At 37.8% G+C, this 21,770-nt stretch overlaps 1 protein-coding gene across 27 annotated transcripts in view; it reads left to right on the forward strand.

Moving 5' to 3' along the window:
- BTRC (beta-transducin repeat containing E3 ubiquitin protein ligase) overlaps positions 1–21,770 on the forward strand; it is a 184,952-nt gene that overhangs the window by 141,506 nt on the left and 21,676 nt on the right. For all 27 annotated transcript variants that reach the window (XR_015749422.1, XM_087964647.1, XM_087964648.1 and 24 more), the window contains 7 exons: positions 6,476–6,707; positions 8,459–8,645; positions 14,340–14,436; positions 16,229–16,366; positions 16,910–17,028; positions 20,440–20,689; positions 21,223–21,341. Coding sequence is in view for 26 of the 27 variants with exons in the window: in XM_087964647.1 (XP_087820773.1) it covers positions 6,476–6,707; positions 8,459–8,645; positions 14,340–14,436; positions 16,229–16,366; positions 16,910–17,028; positions 20,440–20,689; positions 21,223–21,341 (1,142 nt within the window). In the remaining variant the exon portion in view is untranslated. The remainder of the gene's footprint in view (positions 1–6,475; positions 6,708–8,458; positions 8,646–14,339; positions 14,437–16,228; positions 16,367–16,909; positions 17,029–20,439; positions 20,690–21,222; positions 21,342–21,770) is intronic.

Here is a 21,770-nt window from a genome sequence, read left to right on the forward strand (position 1 = left end):
ATGGGTACATATAAGAAAAATAAAAGAATAAGAGAAACAATAGGACAGGGACGGTAGGCACGTTGGTGCGCTTATGCACGCCCGCAATAGGTTGCTGATTGCCTGAGAAGCAATCTTGTGACTTGAATGGGGGATATTTTGCAATGGCTGGAAGCATCTTGAGGACTGGAAAGCACCCATTCCAAGGCCCTTGTGATTGTGAACAGTCCACAAATGACCAGTCGAGGGTTACCTGTAAGTTTTCTTAAGTGGACTTCCCCACTTGCAGAGTTATTTTTAGTGCAATAATGTTCTATTAAACTCATCCTAGTGCACCTTACTGTAGAACCAGAAAAATATTGAGCTGCTTTGATTTTGGTATCTTTGGAATACCAAAATGTGATTAATTAAGTAATCTTCTTAAACACAAGGAAATAAATTTTCTAAAATAATTCAAACAGATTTTATCAATAGTCAGAAATGTGCATGGAAGTATATGTGTAATAAAAGAACAATTGGCTTCCCAGCCTCAGAAGATTGAGTATTGGCATGTCCTTGTGGTTCAACAACAGAACATAAAACCCTTACACATTTCCATGAAATATGTTAAAAATGCTTCTCATTTCAATTATTAGGGTCAGCTTAACAGCCCAAGCAAAGCAATGGTTAGCAGAAGTTCCCTGCTGTGAAAAAACTTCCCCACTTTCCCTCAATTAATGTAACTGTGAGCCTTTTGTTGTTGTTGTAATAATTTGGATTTTATTTTATTTTATTTGCTATTTTCTCCAATGTTAAATTCACAGCCTGATATGTGGCCTGTTCCCTTGTTACTACAGTTTTGTCCTGTTTTATTTTTTTGCTTATCCAATGAGTATGGCTCATCTCCTTAACAATTTGTCTCTCAGTATGTAGTATAGGTTTATTTAAATAAGTGCCTATGGATAACTTGCACTAAAGCAATTCCCATTACATTTCTCGCACACATCCTGTTAACCTTAAGAGGGAAACATTTGGCCTTAAACCTCTTTGCTGAGCACTGGCTAATAGCCACTGTTACAAACATTGTCCCCAATTGGTCAATTCTTTTAAGCTCATGCAATGTTTGTGCACATCCAGCAAAGCTTTAATCCATATCTTTCATTAGGCAAATGCCATTTTTTTGAGTTAGTCAATTAAAACGTGGAGTATAGATTTTGTCGTAAAACAATCATTGTATCCAGGGTGGGGGGTGGGGTAATATATATTTGATATTTTAATGTAAGAGGCAGGGACAGGAAATCATTTTGAAATTTACCACTAAGAAAGCTAATTATCCTTTGGTCATAGTATGTGAGTATCCAATATTTATTCTATTAAATATGTCCTTTTCTAAATTATTAGTTGATTTTGGTTTATTCTTTTTATCTTGTTCTATTGCACATATAACACATTAACTACCAGATCTTGCTGTAGAAAGTTCAGCAGAAACTTCTTGTATCCTCCTTGAGATCAATATAATGTCCTTGTATCCAAGACTATTTATTTCCAGATAGCACCAATGAGATACTTCAGTAATACAGTGCCTTATTTTATGAAAACTAGTAGAACATGGCACTATGCTGCTCATAGTCCTGGTAGTCTTCTAAAATTAAGTATTAAAAATGGAAACATAAATGGAACATATAATTATGCTAGGTTTTAAATATTTAAGCTGGACAATTATAATACATATAAATGCCAGGTACTAAATGCATGATGGCAGCAAGCTAATATGTTAAACATGTTAATGTTAACATGTTATGCTTGTGCATTGAAGATGAATTCCTTTTGTGTCCAATCAGATTTGGCCAATAAAATATTGTATTGTATTGTATTCCTGTCCTGTCCTGTCCTATCCCATTCTATCCACATTAAAAAGGATTTGCCAATTAGTTGCATAGATAGAAGATATTGAAGCACCCATCCTACTGTGTTTCATTTTTGAACTGCTACTGATTTTGCACTCAGATGGGAGAAAGATATTAATGAAATTAGGCAGGATGTAGAAAAAAGCACTATTCAGCATCTCTACAACCATTTATGTCTTCTGCTGTGACATCCCCCCGACCCCCATCAGTTAATTGCATTTGTTCTTAGTAGGCCGTCATAGTAGGATAGGTCTTGAGAAAATTAATCTATTCTTTCCTCTCACAATTTGTTTTTCATATTAATTGGAGCATTAATATATACCCACAATATACTGCTTAGGTGTTAGTATACACCTAATACTTCAGTACAGTAGTTAATTTTTCCTACCAATATAGATTCCAGAATTTTTCAAGACAATCGTTGCTGATAAGTTCACATTACTTCTCAAGTAAACTAGACAGTTCTTTTGCCGACAGTTACCAATTTGTTTTCTTTCCTGCTTCAAGAAGAAAACTATTTTTGGAAGGAAAACTGTTTCTTTTCCCCATAGATCTTCAACAAATACATATAATACAGGGGTGAGATTCTACTGGTTCGGCCTGTTTCAGCTGAACCACTAGCTCTGAAGATCAGTTCTGATGATCAGCTGCTGAGCTCACCCACCCGCCCTTACTCCATACTGACCTTTATTTCCTGCTTTTGACAACTCAGCTGTATCGCGCAGCACAGCAGATTGCCGCACGTCAGCTGCTGAAGCGACAGGGAGAGTGCAGGAGTGCAGGAGAAGGTCAGTAGGAATGCCTCTGCGTGCGCACAAAATGTGTGTTTTCCCCCCATGCGCAAAGCACACCCACCAAGCCATGCCCACCGAACCTGTGGTAAACCAATTTGAATCCCACCCCTGATATAATACTAATTCCATGTTTTGTGTGCTATTTGATGTAGTGGTTAAGACACAGGCCAGAAATTTGACAGCCATACATTCTACTCTACTTAAGTCACAAAGCCAGTCATTTACTTTCAGCCCTATGAAAGAGATAATGGCAAACCAAAAATCCAAAACTCTTGCCAAGAAAACTGGGACGTGTCCAGTCAGTCACCAGGAATTACCGCTAATTTGAAAGCACAAACAATATTTTATGGGTAGGAGAATTTGAATTTTACAACTTTTGGGGAGATTGAAGGATAGGCAGTGGTGTTAGTACATATGGGTAGGAATAATTAAAAGTCACAAAGAGTTATATTTTAGGAATCCCATCTTCCATAAAGCACAGAGGGCTGAAATGATTTGCCCAAAGCCAGAAATTGAACAGTCTGTAATCAACTGAGATAGTTCCTGTTCAGACTTCTCTTTGGCTTTCTGGTTTTCTTTGAATAATTTGTCTAGAATTTGGATGATAGAATTCCTATCTCTTTTGTAATCTATATATTCAGGCCCAGAATAGGAGAATATATTGCAAGTAAATTGTGAGTTTTATCTAATATCAAATAGTGCACAAAGAGCAAGATAAGTACTGGAATGGAAAACAAACCTGCCCTACTCATGCTGACTGTTTAGTTTGTTCACAAGTTCAGAGAAACCATCCATTAGAGCAGGGGTGGGCAAACTATGGCCCGTGGGCCACATCCGGCCCGTTGGTCTTTTTAACCGCCCGCCAAGATTGGTACAGAATTAAGGTTTGATGTGAATGATTGAATGATTGCATTCATTTGATTTTTGACTTGTAATGACAGGCATTTCGACACCAGGTGGCGGCCCGTCTGTCAAATTTTAAAAGTCAATGAGGCCCCCGAGCCAAAAAGTTTGCCCACCCCTGCATTAGAGGTAATTATCCTAGCAGATTGCCACAATACATTTTTAGTCTAGAGGTGACACAAGATTCTTGTTCTTTTTGCTGTTATAGAGTAATTCAGCTACCCTTTAGAATCCTGTTTTGAATGCTTATTATAGGATGAAACAGAAAGCAGATGTTAACAGGATTATTGTAAAGGTGATAGGCGATTGATGATAGAGAATCATAATGGGCTATAAATGAAGCAAACAATTCAAAAGTGGACTTTGCTCTATAAAGATTGTGACTATTGCGTTTAAGTAGAGTTCCAAGTCTCCAAAACGAAGGAGTTCAGTTTAGTTTCATCTTATTCATACACTGCTCAAAAAAATAAAGGGAACACAAAAATAAGACATCCTAGATCTGAATGAATGAAATATTCTTATTAAATACTTCATTCATTGCATAGTTGAATGTGCTGACAACAAAATCACACAAAAGTTATCAATGGAAATCAAATTTATCAACCCATGGAGGTCTGGATTTGGAGTTACACTCAAAATTAAAGTGGAAAAAAACACTACAGGCTGATCCAACTTTGATGTAATGTCCTTAAAACGAGTCAAAATGAGGCTCAGTAGTGTGTGTGGACTCCACGTGCCTGTATGACCTCCCTACAATGCCTGGGCATGCTCCTGATGAGGTGGCGGATGGTCTCCTGAGGGATCTCCTCCCACACCTGGACTAAAGCATCCCCCAACTCCTGGACAGTCTGTGGTGCAACATGGCGGTGGATGGAGTGAGACATGATATCCCAGATGTGCTCAATTGGGTTCAGGTCTGGGGAACGGGCGGGCCAGTCCATAGCATTAATGCCTTTGTCTTGCAGGAACTGCTGACACACTCCAGTCACATGAGGTCTAGCATTGTCGTGCATTAGGAGGAGCCAGGGTCAACCGCACCAGCGTATGGTCTCACAAGGGGTCTGAGGATCTCATCTTGGTACCTAATGGCAGTCAGGCTACCTCTGGTGAGCACATGGAGGGCTGTGTGGCCCCCTAAAGAAATGCCAACCCACACCATTACTGACCCACTGCCAAACTGGTCAAGCTGGAGGATGTTGCAGGCAGCAGAACGTTCTCCACGGCATCTCCAGACCCTGTCATGTCTGTCAGATGTGCTCACTGTGAACCTGCTTTCATCTGTGAAGAGCACAGGGCGCCAGTGGCGAATTTGCCAACCTTGGTGTTCTCTGGCAAATGCCAAACGTCCTGCACGGTGTTGGGCTGTCAGCACAACCCCCACCGGTGGACGTCGGGCCCTCATTTTCCACCCTCATGGAGTCTGTTTCTGACCGTTTGAGCAGCCACATGCACATTTGTGGCCCGCTGGAGGTCATTTTGCAGGACTCTGGCAGTGTTCCTCCTGTCCCTCCTTGCACAAAGGCAGAGGTAGCGGTCCTGATGCTGGGTTGTTGCCCTCCTACGGCCTCCTCCACGTCTCCTGATGTACTGGCCTGTCTCCTGGTAGTGCCTCCATGCTCTGGACACTACGCTGACAGACACAGCAAACCTTCTTGCCACAGCTGGTATTGATGTGCCATCCTGGATGAGCTGCACTACCTGAGCCACTTGTGTGGGTTGTAGACTCCGTCTCATGCTACCACTAGAGTGAAAGCACCGCCAGCATTCAAACGTGACCAAACCATCAGCCAGAAAGCATAGGAACTGAGAAGTGGTCTGTGGTCACCACCTGCAGAACCACTCCTTTATTGGGGATGTCTTGCTAACTGCCTATGCTTTCCACCTGTTGCCTATTCCATTTGCACAACAGCACGTGAAATTGATTGTCAATCAGTGTTGCTACCTAAGTGGACAGTTTGATTTCATAGAAGTGTGATTGACTTGGAGTTACATTGTGTTGTTTAAGTGTTCCCTTTATTTTTTTGAGCAGTGTACTTTATTGGAACAAAAGTCATTCTCATAATGAACATTGAAACATCCGAACTGGAGAATAGGTTCTTTAAGACTCTTGCAAAACCTCACTCTTCTACCCCACATCTCTCAAGGCTGAAGTAAATAATGCTACATGGGAAAGAAAAATAACCATTAATCATGGAGACTACCTTTTCCTTGTTTCATAATGACCCAATGAATGACACCATATAATGGGGGATTGTTGCTGGAAGAGTCTGCTTGGAGAAACCACTATGTCTGTGAAAGAAATATGGGGACATAGATTTGTCAGTTACAGCCATTTCATATTCAAAAATTTTAAACAATTCAGTTAAATTCTGGAACATACTAACAAATGACATATTTTCAAACAAGAATTGATCAGCAAAAGGCTAGAAAACCTCTTCAAGAAAAGCCTCTGGTTTTAATCTCAGATACCAGGTAGTAACATAAGAGAATATTTAGTTGTTGAGGTACTCCTATATTTTATCATGTAACTTATGCTGACCTATAACTGTAATAAAGATTGGGGGGGGGGGACTTACATGAAGTAATTTTTTGTGTGTATGTGTGTATGTGTGTGTATTGTATTATACAGTCCAGTGTTTCTCTTAAAGCATCTATTGTAAAATTGAATTATTAAAACTATGTGAATATATTAGTACATTGAATTATACAGTAAGAATCTGGTAGACATTTCAGTTGTATATTAAGATGATTATGTTGTAAGACTCTGGTAGCAGTTTAAACTGTATGTTAAGGACTAGATGAATTTGCTTTCCTATCTCCTGACTGGTTGTACCCTAAAATATTGTTTTCTAAAAATTACAGATTATTGCTGCTTTAAAATTAATTTTGTGTGTGTGTTCATTTCTTCCATAGACAAAACTTACCAATGGTACTTCAAGCATGATTGTGCCAAAACAGAGAAAGCTGTCTGCAAGTTATGAAAAAGAAAAGGAGCTCTGTATCAAGTATTTTGAGCAGTGGTCAGAGTCTGACCAGGTAGAATTTGTGGAACATCTCATCTCTCAGATGTGTCATTATCAACATGGGCACATAAATTCATACTTGAAACCTATGTTGCAGAGGGACTTCATTACAGCATTACCAGGTATTCTACTTGGAGCATACAAAGAGATCCGCTCATTTTTATTTGGAAGTGCATTTTCTGCCAGAAATTATTATTAAATTATTTTGGCTTACATTGTTGTTTTGGATCTTCTTACTTGTCATAACATTTATGCTTCACTGGATTTTTTCTTTGATGAGCCTGTGACAATAGTTCGATTGTCTTTCAGTTAACCTGTTGGCATATTCATTTAAATACATACATAAATACATACAAATGTAATAAATGATGTTAATCAGTATTAATGGAAGCAGAAGTAATCCTTACTGTCTACAGATTGATACTTTCCTTCACATGATACTATTTAGCAAAAATCAGTTGTCATGTTGTGAACCTTGTTATCTTCTTCATACTGGAGTGTAACTGTTTTAGTTGTCTTTTACTTGCCTTGAAGGAATTATCTTTTAAATGTTAATTTTTCTTTTCCCCAATTTGCACTTAATGAATTTGCTGGAGGAGACCATGACAGAAAGAAATAAAAATTACTCAGATGCTTGAGAAGGTCATTATTGAGGGTTGTTTGGGTTTTTTGTGTTGTTGTTGTTTTTTGTTTTTTTTTGCTTGTCTGTCCTGAACAGAAAACACTTGATACATAATATCCTGCTTAATCCGGTTAAGAATCATCTGATAGAAGCCTTTTATGTATCTGCCTACTTAAGTATAGGCATATGATCTTGAGCATCCCAAAATATATTTGTCGCTTTACATGCTCAACCATTGCTACTAATCAATGAGTCTCAGTCTCTAGGTCAGTTGTAACAAGAGCGGAAATGAAGCATTTGATCTCATTTGAAATGTTCAGTAGATTTGACCCAAGTCTCATAGATAACTTTCTTGAAATTTGAGAAATGCTACCTATTCTTTTAATTCTATAAAGAATTCATATACTCTGCTTGTATTGTATTTAGGCCTTGGGTGATGGAATGTAGTAAGAAAGTGGATTCCCAGAAGGAATGGCTGTAGAGGAGTAAGAGGCAACTCAGCCCAGATATTACATATAGGAAAAAGAGGGCAAAGACAGCCCCTTGCTATTGTTTACAGGGTATATTGTAGATTTAGATAGTAGAGTTATCACAGTGTAAAGATTTTATGTATAGGTTTGTCAAACTTGTTTCTTCCAAACATTTATTTTTATTGTAATGATTAGATTACTGGTAATTGTAATCTGCTTACATTTTCTTTGATAAAACATCAGCAATATGCAAAATTCTCATATTCCAATTTCTCCAAAATGGCAGAACATCACAATTGTCAATGTTCAATTGTCTGTGTTTTCTTTTAAAACTAAATAAGTGGCAGACAGATAGACATATACTTTTTACAGTCTCATCACTATTCTTACTAGATACTACTTCATTGCATCAAAAGCCTTTAATTTTAGCACGAAGTAGAATTTGAACTGTTAGAATAAAAGGAAAGCTGTAGTAGCAAAATGAGAAATGTTTCTAATATACAAAGATTTTGTAGAATGCATCAAGTGAGAAAAGTCTTCCATAGAACATCCCTCTAGTAATAGAAATAGATTGGAATGACTTCCTGAATTCTTTATCATCTTAAATGCTTTGCTGTTTCTTACCCAAAGGAAGCTACTCGTGCCTGAACTTAACATGAGACTATTTCCTGTCCAGACATTCCAGTTCTTAATACAAGAGGATGAGGATGAAAATGTGTTTGTAACATGGTCTCCTAGTAAGCTCCCCAGGGATCACTAACTGCCTTTACTTTTCTTCCAGCTCGAGGCCTGGATCACATTGCTGAGAATATTCTATCATATTTGGATGCCAAATCTTTGTGTTCTGTTGAACTAGTATGCAAGGAATGGTACCGGGTGACGTCTGATGGTATGCTGTGGAAGAAATTGATTGAGAGGATGGTCCGTACCGACTCATTGTGGAGGGGTTTGGCAGAGCGAAGAGGATGGTGAGAGTATCAAACATACATCTGCTCAGTAGGGGAAGTAGTTGCCAGCGATTGTTTGATCTTTTTACCTGAAAATTGGAATACCCTTTCATTTTTGCTATGTGTTTCTTATTTTCCCTGTTACTATTTTCTGAGGATATATGTTTTCTCTTGATTCTAGAATTCATTCCAGAAACCACTGGCAGCAGGCACATCACCTTCTTCAGGAGGCAGGGTACAGCTATTTAGCTCCTCACTTAAGGCAGTAGGTTTTCTTAAAAGACTACTGACATGAATATTTCTCAGGCCCCCATTTCTTTTTTATCTTTCTCCCTCACCCTCATCCAAAAGCTACCCTTAATTTAGTCAGCAAGTAAAGGCAAGCTGGGATTAATGCAGGACTTTAGTAAAACAAAAGCACTTCTTCATAAGCAGAAGAGATTACTACCATGTTGCCTCATAAGAGGTTCGTCCGTGCTGTCTCTTAACAATACTGTCCTAGTATTGCTATGGTGGGACTTCAGCTGTCCCCACTGCACTGCTTCCTTCTGATATAGGCAGTAATTTTAGCGTTTTTCTTTTCAGATGACTCTGAAAAGTCATCTCTGTTCCCATTATTCTCTGGTTATTGGTCCTATGTTTCCTGGTGGTCATTCTCTCAGCTGCTGCTGCTTCATTAAAGTAGTTTCTCTCCGAACCAGAACTCAAATATTTGGTGGGAAAATATTTTCTCTTAGCACAGAAATTTTATTGGCCCTTTATGGCCACTTCAAAATCCAGAATCTGCAGGATCTGGCATGCCTCTTCTAGAAAAGGTTTCACTGCCCTTAAAGCATCAAAATCTGGATTCAGCACTGAGGGTGGATTGCCATATTGATGGCATAGAGAGCTTTTTATCAGACTTGTCTAATACCAGATGCACCGTTCTGTCAAAACTCCTGAGAGCTCATCCTTTTTTTTAACTGCACCTTTTTCTTCTCAACTAGCACTTTTCTCCAGAAATATTTCATCTGCTAGCCTAGAGGCAGAAAGGCAAAGAATGCACCACAGGATTTAACTGAGTCTATTACACTTTACAATTCTCATATTACACCATTTGAAACCAATGTAACACAGAGATGTAACACCTTTTAGGGATTTGAGTGGTGGGATGTGTATATATTAAAATCAGTCAAGTATAATATTCTTCCATCCCACAACTAAGATCAGTCTGTGACACATAGCTAAAGAGTAATCAAAATCCAATTACTATATAATGAGTAAACAAGTTTCTAGAATACAGAAATAGACATTTATGTTACGAAAAGGATAGCAAGTGTTTATTTAGAAGTCCTTTTCATGTGGAAATGTAATCTTTGCTCCTAAAATCTGGATACTGACTGCTAAGCAATTAGCATCTGAAATTCAGATGTTATACATCATATATTCTATTTCATATGCAGGACCAAATCTGATGTTCTACTAATAACATTTTATTAGATACTTCCCTCCTGGGATAACCCCTTTAATACACAATTTTCTATTCATTGGGCCTCCATAGTTTTCTGTGAGATATTTGGATATAAATATTTCATAAACAAGGCAAAATGATAGCCAAGGCATTTTAGCTTCTATTGATTTAAACAATAATAGTAATACTGCCACAATTTGCAAGTGCAAATTCTATTAAAAGCCTTGATATCATTAATATGTTGACATTCAATAGATTAAGAAAAAAATAATGGTTGTGAAATATTCTTACATTTTCTAAAATGCAACTCTGCACCCAGTTTTAGGAGCAAGTGCTTTTTTTCGTGGTATTTTTAACAGCAGACATAACAATCACCATTATCTACATCTTCAAAACTTAGCATAGGGAAATGTGGTTTAGTTTAAGAATTCAATCAAATTCCATTTGTGGAGATCTTAATGATAGGCAGACAAGACATCAAGCAGTAAAAACAGAAATAACAGATTCTTATACTTTTCTGATAACATTAGAAATTTATTTCCTGAAGTTCTGTGCCAAGCATGAAATTAAAAAAAAATATTTCTTTAGCCTTAGAAAGTGGGTTGTAAATGAATATTTACCCAAGCTATATCACTATCCTCTTTGATTCTCCTTAGAAGAAACAACTATTAAAGCAAGAGGTATGTTTGCTACTACGGTATATAACAAAGCAAATATTTTTAGATTGCTGAGCTGCACACATACAACAAATGGAGGTTTGAAAAATGTTATTCTTTGTTAGAGAAATGCAGACAGCTTAAAATCTGATCAGGGTCAGTGCCCCTGTGTCACATATTATTTCATTCTATTTAATTTCTCAGTAAATTGTGTTTTTTTTCTCTCTCTCTCCGTTAGCTACCTATACAGTCCATAGTTGCCTTTATATGATTTTTAAACCAGATGTGTTTCTTTCCTTAGTCTATCTTTTTAATATTTTTATCAGTTGGTTAGTACATTTAACAAGACTGATTCATTATAGCTGCAAAGGAATAATCAAGTAGCATGTCTTCTGTAGCTTCTACTTCACAGCATGAAAATGTAAAATAGTAATAAGCTGTCAAAAGCCCAAGATGTAAAATAACATATTCCCAATATGATATGTAGAAAATGTGTTGGTGATAAATCATTTTGTAACCTAGCTGAATGTTTTATTTACTAATATATTCTCAGGAAATCCCAGCATTTTTGTTTACTAATATTCTTCACATCAGTAAAATCTTGCGATTCTACAAAATGTATTTTGGGAAATTTAAGATTAGAAGTTTCCAGTGGATTGTTTTATTCAAATTTTTACCACTCTTGTAATTTTTAAACAGCATGTCTTTCATGTGTCAGACCACCTCATATACAAAGACGCTTCTTAATAGTTTCAAGGGGTATAGGAAGAAGAGATTTATAGGTGGAATAAACTGGTCTGAGAATTATTACAAGACAGTTATAAAAGGGAGAGTGGAGATTTCGATGTCATACATCAGATGTCAGAATTGTACTTATGGATTTGTGTCCACCTCAGTTTTATAGACATAAAAATGTCCATTGTAGAGTTCTTTGTTTCTGTACAGTATTGGGTAGCCTCTTAATTTTAAAATGAGAATATTTTTAAAACTATGCCATTGGAGAAATTTGATCTCTCAAAACGCATCCATTCCAAAACCAAATTAGTTTGAAGAAGCAGCCTTGCTGTTTACCAGTAGCTAGAAGAACCAGTACATTGTATTTGTAATATTGTGAATTGACTGATAATTTTTACTATAGGGCTTGGTCTCAAGTCAGTACTGTACTGTAAAGAATATGCTGCTCGCCAAGGTACTCTCCGGATGTCATTCTCATTTTAGGATTTCTCATGTAAATGTTCCTATGGTAATAGAGGCAATCTAAATAATTTTTTTAAAGGCAGTCTAGAGAAAATTGCAGAATAGTGTTTCTCAGTGAATTGCAAATGGGGGAAAAAATCCCCTCTAGCAGCACATTACAGGACATGGGGGGGTTTATTTCCTTTTCTTTCTTTCTTTTTACATATTTGAGGGTTTTAATATTTTATTTAAAGTTATTTATTATGCAAACTCCATGAGAAGCAATATATTCATTTTATAGTAGTCCTCAACCACAGTTGGGACTGGGATTGATGTCATATGTTGATGCAGTCATAAAGTAAGACATCATGTGACCACATCAGTGGCAGTCCCAGAAAAACCCCATTGCAGTTGTTAATCATGAATTATGTGGTGGCTAAGTGACTACCTACCCCAGGCAAAACCATTGTGGTTCTGGTTGTTCCCAGCCCCAAGCCTCAGGAAGGTAAGAGGCTGCCTCCAACTCACCCTACTCACCTGTCTCTCCTCATCTCTGCCCTTCGGCCAACCTGCACTCTGCCTTGTGACTTAGCAAGCAGCTTCAGAGCAGCTTCAGAATAGTATGGCTCTGGAGCTGCTTGCTATGTTCCAGTAAGCTGTGCCTGGCACCAACGTAGTCCCAGCAACGGTCAGCCTTACTAACCTGCACTCCCAAGCCCCCTGCTGCCCTGTGCTGCACCATTCCAGCTCAGCTTCATTTTCTTGCTCCTGTTGCTGGCAAGGTATGCCTGGCCCAGTCTGACTGCTGGGCAGGGCTAGGCTTCAGATACAGAGGGGGAAAAAAAGCTGAAAGCAATCTTTTGAGTGGCAAAACACCAAAGTACTCTTTTGTAAAAAAAAACAAAAAAAAAACTCCTGGGGCTCAGCATGCCAAAATGTCCCTTTGGGCATAGTTGCCCTGCACACATTCTTCAGTCGATCTCTGTTCTTCGACACTGAGCTGACTTCAAAGCACCTTGGCTGGTACACCTTCAATCAGCTGAGTTTAATATCAGTGCCCATTTCATTTCACTTGCTCTCCACGCAAGGACTTACGCTGTCCCATGCATCATATGCATCTCCAGCCTACTGCTTCTTCCACCATAAGATTGGAAGTCAGGAAAACAGAGTAGAACAACAGACAAGAAAAGTGTTGCCCTGCCAAAATGCTTCTGGCTTCCAATTCTCTTGTAAGGGGCATTCTCAATTTCTAGCTGTCCTCTGCTTAGAGATTACTTTCTAACCCTGATCCAGGGATGATTTTTATGAATATAGAAAAGAGGGGTATTTTGGTGCACCTTGCTCCAGGAGCTTTTTTTACAAGGGTGTTTTTGGCACATTGCCACTCAGGGAGTGCTTTTGGCTTCTCACCCCCTTCTTTCTGCAGCTGAACACTGGGCCCAGCAGCCAGGCCGAGCATGGCTCAGCAGCAGCGGGAACAAAAAAAGTGGAGAAGGTGAGCTGTGGAGTCAGAGCACAAGGCAGTAGGTATCTCAGAGTATAAGGTGATGTGGGCAACTGCTGGGACTGGGCTGGGATGGCTTCAGCTTTCTGGGGGCGTTTGCCAATCGACAAGGTAGAGTGCAGGATAGCCAAAGGGCAGACATAGGAAAAAATAGGTGGATTGAGGAGCTGGAAAACCTTTGTGGTCATAAGTTCAGGCAGGCTGCCAGATGCCTGAGTTTTGAACCCATGACCAGAGAAGTACTACAATGGCTGTAACTTCAGGCACGAGTTGTAAGTGCAGTTTTTCAATAATGTAAATGAACTTGTAAATCAAGGATTACCTGTACTGTTTGTTTATTTAAAAATAGGAAACATTTGTGGCCATAATGTGGGAGCTGGTTCCTCAGTTTCAATGGTTCAGTCTTGAGGCAGTCTTGAAAGGAAAGTGCTGAGATGTAATATGTTATATACGCATTGCATATCACTGAATTTAACCTTTGGAAGTTGCTGTCCATAGTGCATATTATTTCACCAGTTTCCTTGAAGAAAATCAGAGTGTCTGTGGAAAGAACATTATGAAACTTTCTCCTAAAACATTTATGACCTACAACACTAGTTTTAATACTAAAACAAATGGTTTCCCCTATTGGCCAATGATAGCTAACAGAGATGTGTTCCTTATCAAAACTGACACCTATAGGTATTTTTCCAACAGTTCCTCTAATTTTTTATTCATAATCTGCAGAGAAAAATGCTTAGGTATCTTCCTCCTTGTGCAATTGCCCATTTCAAAAGGCAATATTAAAAGGGAAAATAAATCAACTTTTCTATTTTTTTATAATAAACTTTCTCTCTACCAAGCAGTTGAAATGTTTGAAATATTAAACAATCTTGTACAAAAATAAACTAGACAACTGAAATTAATAATATTTCATTCTTTTCTTTAAGGGGACAATATATTTTTAGAAACAAACCACCTGATGGGATAATACCACCAAATTCATTTTACAGAGCACTTTATCCCAAAATTATTCAAGATATAGAGGTAAGAGTCAGAGAAAACACATAAAGGATGTGACTGGGTTATAGAACTTTTATTTGGATTGCTTCATCTATTACTTTCCTAGATCCTACCAAATGTGACATGCGTTTGCATTGAATTAAAAAGGAATATATAGCCTATACATTTTCCTAAAGATCACATGTCTACTTCACATAAATATGCATTAATTTTCTTTTGAACCACTTATATACCTTGTAGGCTAAATCAATTTATAGTTAGTATCTCTATTCACTGCAGGGGGTTCAAATACTTTAGTGCAGAAGTACGCATTCAGTGGCCCCTCAACATTTTAGGTGCAACTTTTTGTTTTGCACCAGATGAAAATTTGACAAAAAGAAGTAAACATGTACACAAAATCCATGTAATTATGTACAAAATTTCTACAGAGATATGATAGTGGCCTCATAACAGGTTACCTAGTTCAGCTATTTTTTTCTGGCATTACTTCATGCAAATCTAAAGAACCAGAGTATGCACATAATGGGCAATTTTGCACGATGTGTTTAATAGTTTGCATATCAGCACCACAGTCGCACTGAGGGGAATCTTCCCACCCCCATTGATGGAGGCCGGAGGTACTTCTTGTGTCATATCTAATTCTGTTTTGTCCAGAGTGAGGCAAATTAAAACTAGGTGGTTTGGTAGAGGGATCACTAATGGCCAGGGTCTAGAACAACTCACCATGGCCAACTCATCTTGTGTCAGCCAACTCGCCATGGGACAATCCACACAGGATAACTCAATGCAATAAATGTTATCTACCACCGTTTTTCTGCATTGTTTCCATTTTTGTCAATGGAAATATTGTAGAAGAAACAATGGTGAATAACATTTATCACACTGAGTTATCCAGCATGGAATTGTCTCACAGCGAGTTGGCCACGACAAGATGGCTGCAGCGAGATGGCCGCACTGGATCACCCACGGTGAGATGGCCATGGTGAGTTGTCCCATTCTGAATGGCCAGATCACAAGAAGATAACTTGGACAGATAACCTTTGTCCAGGCATTCTCAGAGTTAAACTGGATAAATGTTAAGTAAATAAGTACAACTCTCAAAGCCTCTTTAAATGTTTGAAAATTTTGTTTTTATTATGTCAGTATGGCAAATTACTAAAACTTGAAAATAATCACAATAATAGTTTACCTTAGCTCTGTCCACTTTTTGTGCTGGGATCACCAGCATGCAACTCCATCTTTAGTATTAAGAAGTTAATTTAGAATTGGAGTGAAAATTAAAAATATAAAACCAGAACAAACTCATAATTATGAATAAAATTACATAAATGATATATACTTTAATAATCTCCCGCTTGGGTGGGGGGGTTGAACTAGATGACCTACAAGGTCCCTTCCAACTCTGATTATCTGTTATCTGTTATAATTCTTCCATGCTTATTGTAAATAAAAAATGGAAAATATAAGAGAATTGTCAAATATCTTATATTATTTCATTCATATTCTACATTTTTTTAAAGACTACAGATATTGAGGAAGGACCTGGATCTTAAAATAATGTAAAAGTCAGCATACCCTATATTAACAGTACTATATTCTAAATAGCTGATGCTTTTGATTTTTAGAAATGACAGTGAAATTTTAACAGGATTTAATACATTGTGAAAGCTAAAGATTGGGACAGGAAACAGACTGTCCTTCTTGCACATTTGGGAGTATCTAATGAGAGCCACTTCTCTTGTCCCATGAGTGCAGCAATGTAAAATTTCTATGATATTTGTTCCACATTTTTAATTTGTTTTTCTCGCTTCCCCAGACGATAGAATCAAACTGGCGTTGTGGAAGGCACAGCTTACAAAGAATCCACTGCAGGAGTGAAACTAGCAAAGGTGTTTACTGTTTACAGTATGATGATCAGAAGATAGTGAGTGGTCTACGAGACAATACGATCAAGGTGAGAGTCCCCCCCGCCCCCGGCATGCAATAATTGAATACAAAATCTATTCTGCAAGAGAATGCCAGCTTAATAATGGAATTGACCTATTCTCCAAAAGAACATGAAGTGTAACTTCATTTGGAAGAGGCAATGCATGAGAAAAACTAGCTGCTTTTTTATATCCTATCTCAGCTGAGTTTGACTTAAAATATATTGATTTTCCTTTATCAGTTTCAAATAGGCAGGTTACATCTATAATATCAGTTTCATTTTCTTGTGCTATATTCATGGCTAACCATATTATTGGTCCTTCAGTAATTAAAGTCTTTCTGTTCCCTAATGAGAAGAGTAAATACGATGTTCATATTAAAAACAGAGATATTAAGGATAGTTTATATTGCTCCAAAATGTCTGTGGAATACAAAGTGCGTCGTGTGCTACTTAAAGAAGTTCTGTTTGCCTTAGTAAAGAAAATGCTGTGTTGTAGGAAACAGAAGAGACGATATAGCAGTGTAGCCTGTTACTTTGTGATAAAATCTTAGTATTCTCTTGTTTTTCTAGATCTGGGACAAAAATACCCTAGAATGCAAGAGAATTCTGACTGGACACACCGGATCAGTCCTTTGTCTCCAGTATGATGAGCGAGTAATCATCACTGGATCATCAGATTCCACTGTCAGGTAGCTAACTATTTATTTAAAAATATATTTATTCTGTCTTTCAAACCAAATTTAAGCCACCATGCCAACTTACATCATTGTGATTAGAGTGAACATTTTTAAAACAACTTATCAATATAGTCTGCTGCTAACAAACAAAACAGATCAAAGAAGGTATAAGAATTATTAGTATTATTATTTGCATTTCTATCACTTTGTACTAATTATCCCAACAATAGCAGTCCCCTGAGGTACATTGGGCTGAGATTCAAAGCCATCCACTGAATGTCATGGCCAAATGGAGTCTTGGGGTCTTGGTTCTCCCTGGTTCAATTCAAACATTAATTATTATATTGGTTCCACCAGCTAAGTGCCACTAAAAATTTTGGTGTGCCACAAAAGTGTGTAACTGATGCTTTAAAAATGTTCACAGTAGGTGCATTGTGAATAAAGCTTGGTTGGAGACATGCTGTATCCTCTAGACATTTAACTCTGAGAAAATGTTGTCCCTAGTAGTTTCTGATCTCCAAAAAGAAAAGCACACCCAGTGGACTTCCATAAAAGAGTAGGTGGTCTGTAAGATACCTAAATCTTGTACCACCTGTGGTTTTAAGGCAAGCATAGTTATGATCAGAAAACTGGTTCCCAGTGCAACTTTTGAGGTACTTACATAATATGATCTTACCTGGATTTAATGAATTGTGTTAATGTTTTCAAGTATTATACATAGGCATCCTTTTATATTTTATATTTATAATGCATTGTGGTAATCTTAGAGGTAGTCCTTGATTTGCGACCATTCAGCAGTTGTTTATAGTTACAAAATGCTGAATGAATGGTGGTTAACAGTTGGTTCTTGGTGGTCCATTCCAACAGTTCCACAATCAGGTGATCGTAATCCGGTGCTTGATTCTGATTCGTACTTACAACTGGTTGCAGTGTCCTGCAATCACGTGATCACAATTTCATCCCTCATCCCTACAGCTGTCAGGGAAGGTTGCAAGTCACTGGGATAAATCTCCCCATCTGCACAACCTTCCCCAGCCCCTCTGCACTTATGCAGTGCCAGCCACTCACGCACCCTCATGCTGTTCTGACCTAGGCTTCCCAAGATCATGAAACAGACTCCTCGTCCTGATAAAACCCCTTTTATTTAGGTTAAAGGGAATTCCTCTCCAGCAATGTCCCGGCAAACAGTCTTTCAGGAGATTTCACAACTACAGACCTTTATCAAGCTTGGAGAGTTGCCAGGCCAATATTTTTCAAATGCCACGTTGTCACAACAATTACTTGGCAAGAAGTCAGGAACAGATATCTTCACCCTAATGAATTGAACTAATTATCTCCTGCAAACACCACTCCCTTTTCGCTCCCCTTTATTCCCTTTGGGAGAGTCCATTCACTGTCGACCCTTGTTCCTTAACTGTTCCCTTTTACTGGCAGCTCTGCACATTGACACACTGGGAACAAGCTCCAGCTGTTGTTCTGCCCCACTGATCTCTGACAACAGCTGATAACTGTCAGGTGGACCTGGCCCCATCTCTGCCTCCAATGCAGGGTACTCGTCAGAGCCTTCCCCAGACTCCAGGACTGGCCCATGTTCCTCCCCAACCTCCTCACTGTCAGAGTCTGCTGCCAACTCCGCTGGCTGCTAGCAGGCCACAACACACGCGTCCTCCCCAACCCTTCACAAAAACCTATGTGCCACCCTGAACCATACTATACCTCTCACATACTCCCAAAGCCTTACCATATCTGCCTCACAGCCTCACACACCCTCTTTCATCCCTCCCCCACTTAGCAGTAGTCACTTGCCTTCCACTTGCTTCAAACTTCCTGCTGACTTCCCCACTGTCTTGTTTGTGAGAAGCCAGCATGAAATTGTCTTATCTAACAATGCAACTTGCACCACGGAGTTTGTCATTGCAAAGAGTGCAGTCGTGCTGTATGACCACATGGATTAGGAATGGAAATTTTGGTCCCAATCACCACTGCAAGTCAAGAACTACTTTATACATGAGTTTAATCAAAGCAAGAAATTGTCATGCATGAGTGAATCTAAGAAGTTTCATGTGTTTGTAAAAATAGAATCATGTGTGTTCATTTCACAATAGTGTTAGTATTGTATATGATGAGAGGCATGAGTGGGAGCAATATGGCTGAGAAAAGAGTTCTTTGTAACTTTCATGTCTAAAGTGAAGTTTGAATTGTCAGACTACTTGGCTTATGATTATGAATACTGTACAATTCCTATGCTGAACTGGTGATTCTTCAAGTCAAACTTCATTCTGAAACAAAAAAGATAGAAGGCATTTATAAAGGTGAAAGAGGTGCCACATGCTTTTATTAAAATAATTTGGAAAATGAGAAGCTTAAATCCTAGGTTTCAGACTTAACAATGCATATGCACTGTGTATGCATATAAATATAACTATCATTGAGAAAATATCTACATATTACCTGAATTAATAAATTTTGCTTATATACATGCTTGAAAATATGCTATATTTTAGGTACTTATATTTTTAAATATATTTTGAATTAAAAGTATTAATTCAATTTTTAAATGCAATTTTAACCATCCACTTAAAGTTTCTAGAATTGTTCTATGGCCAATAATTTAGAAAATAGAAGAAAGCCTGTTTGACTCACTGGCATTCTGCATCTATTGTCTGCCCTTCCTCCTGTGTAAATTTCTGTATATTGTTAAACTATCCACTTTGGAAACGCAATGAATTTAAAGAGAGAGAGAGAGATGTAGGCAAAAAGAGCCAAAATAAGATGCTTAGAGTTTAGATCACTAAGTACAGAAGATCCTTTTCATCTATTTATGTTGTCTGTATTCTTTTCTACAATAATTTTTAAAATTAAGATAAAAGCTCTAGTAAAACAACTTCTAGAGAAGCATTGAGATGCAGCATAATTCCCAAAAGCACAGCAACTCACCATTTGTTCTAAAGACAGGAGTTCTTGAAACACTAATATATCAAACCATTTAATTAAAAATGTTTTCATTTGCCCTGTTCAGTCAGTACAGTATTAACAGTACTGTGGGGTTATTTTGAATTTGGTGGTCTCTGTAGCTATCCCAAATGATTAATAGAAAATTAAATTTGATTTAAACATGAGCTCAGTCAAATGTTCACAATACAGTGTTGACTAGACACTGGTCTTTTGTTATTTATGATTATGTTTTTAAAATGGACACAAGAATGTCCTATTTCACAAAATTACTCAGATAAAGAATGTATTTTTTTAAAATTTCACACATGCTACTTAAATCATTCCTCTCAAAGTAAGCTTATAGGCTGACATGTAACACATTTTCTCAGGACATCTGTTGATACTTCATGTAATGATAGAAAATTTATAATTACTATAAGAAACTCATTACCTTCTTTTTTCCATCTTCTTTTTTGTCATGAACTCCAGAGTATGGGATGTAAATACTGGTGAGATGCTCAACACCCTGATCCATCATTGTGAAGCAGTACTGCACCTGCGCTTTCATAATGGGATGATGGTGACATGTTCTAAAGATCGTTCCATTGCTGTTTGGGACATGGCCTCCCCAACAGACATTACTTTACGAAGAGTTCTGGTTGGACACAGAGCAGCCGTCAATGTGGTAGACTTTGATGACAAATACATCGTGTCAGCCTCAGGAGATAGAACTATAAAGGTGCAAAACCTTGAAATCAATATGATTTTGAATATGTATTAATTTATTGTATTTATTTTATTTATATTCTACCTTTAACTAAGGAACACAGTGAATAGGTAAGATTTGAAAGAATATGTCACTGTCCTAAAGTCATTCCATAAACTAAATCACAATTTGTTGCACTCTCCTTAATAGCAATGGCAATATCATTAGGCTTATATACCATTTAATAGAGCTTTATAACCCTCTCTGAGCGGTTTACAGAGTCAGCATATTGCTCCCAACAATCTGGGTTCTCATTTTACTGACCTCAGAAAGATGGAAGGCTCAATCAACCTTGAGTCGCTCAGAATCGAACTCCTGGAGTGAGTAGTGAGTTAGCCTGCAATACTGTATTCTAACCACTGCACCACCACTTGCTACACTCAATCCCAGTCCAACACTAACAACTTCATCACTCTGCTTCTATTATCACTATAAATCTTTCTCATACCTGTTATATATGTAATATTTTCAAATGATCATTTTTCTTCTTTATGTTTCTTTTATAGGTGTGGAACACAAGTACCTGTGAGTTCGTTCGTACCTTAAATGGCCACAAGCGTGGCATTGCATGTCTACAATATAGAGATAGACTAGTTGTCAGTGGTTCATCTGATAATACAATTAGGTACGAAGCATAGGAGTAGCACTGACTAGTGCTGCCTTTTTTTGGTGGGGGCAGGGTCATGGCAAACAGACCTGCACATAACAGTGATATATCTAAATAGCAACTTTGCCCAACTGAAATCTACTTTGACATAAAGTTTCTATGTATGTGCATGAGGGTTCTTTCTGTATTCATCATATCTTATTTTAGAAATGAATGGAAACTTTAGGTTACTGCTACGCATTATTTGTATGAAAACTTGTTGTTTGGAACACTCATATTCTCCCACTCTGTCTGTGTCTGGCACATTTGCTACACTCATTAATATGAGATTGCATTTAATGATTTAGTGCTATGCATGAAAAAAGTTGGATTTGCACTAAGAGGTTTAAATACAGTTCTTAAATCCAACTAATTATTTTTTTTCTCCTAGCTCTTGGCCTTGAGCCC

This window comes from Notechis scutatus, chromosome 4, assembly GCF_049901735.1.
Source record: "Notechis scutatus isolate UNSWTSFEM ecotype Mainland chromosome 4, rNotScu1.2, whole genome shotgun sequence".
Classification (NCBI taxonomy): domain Eukaryota; kingdom Metazoa; phylum Chordata; class Lepidosauria; order Squamata; family Elapidae; genus Notechis; species Notechis scutatus.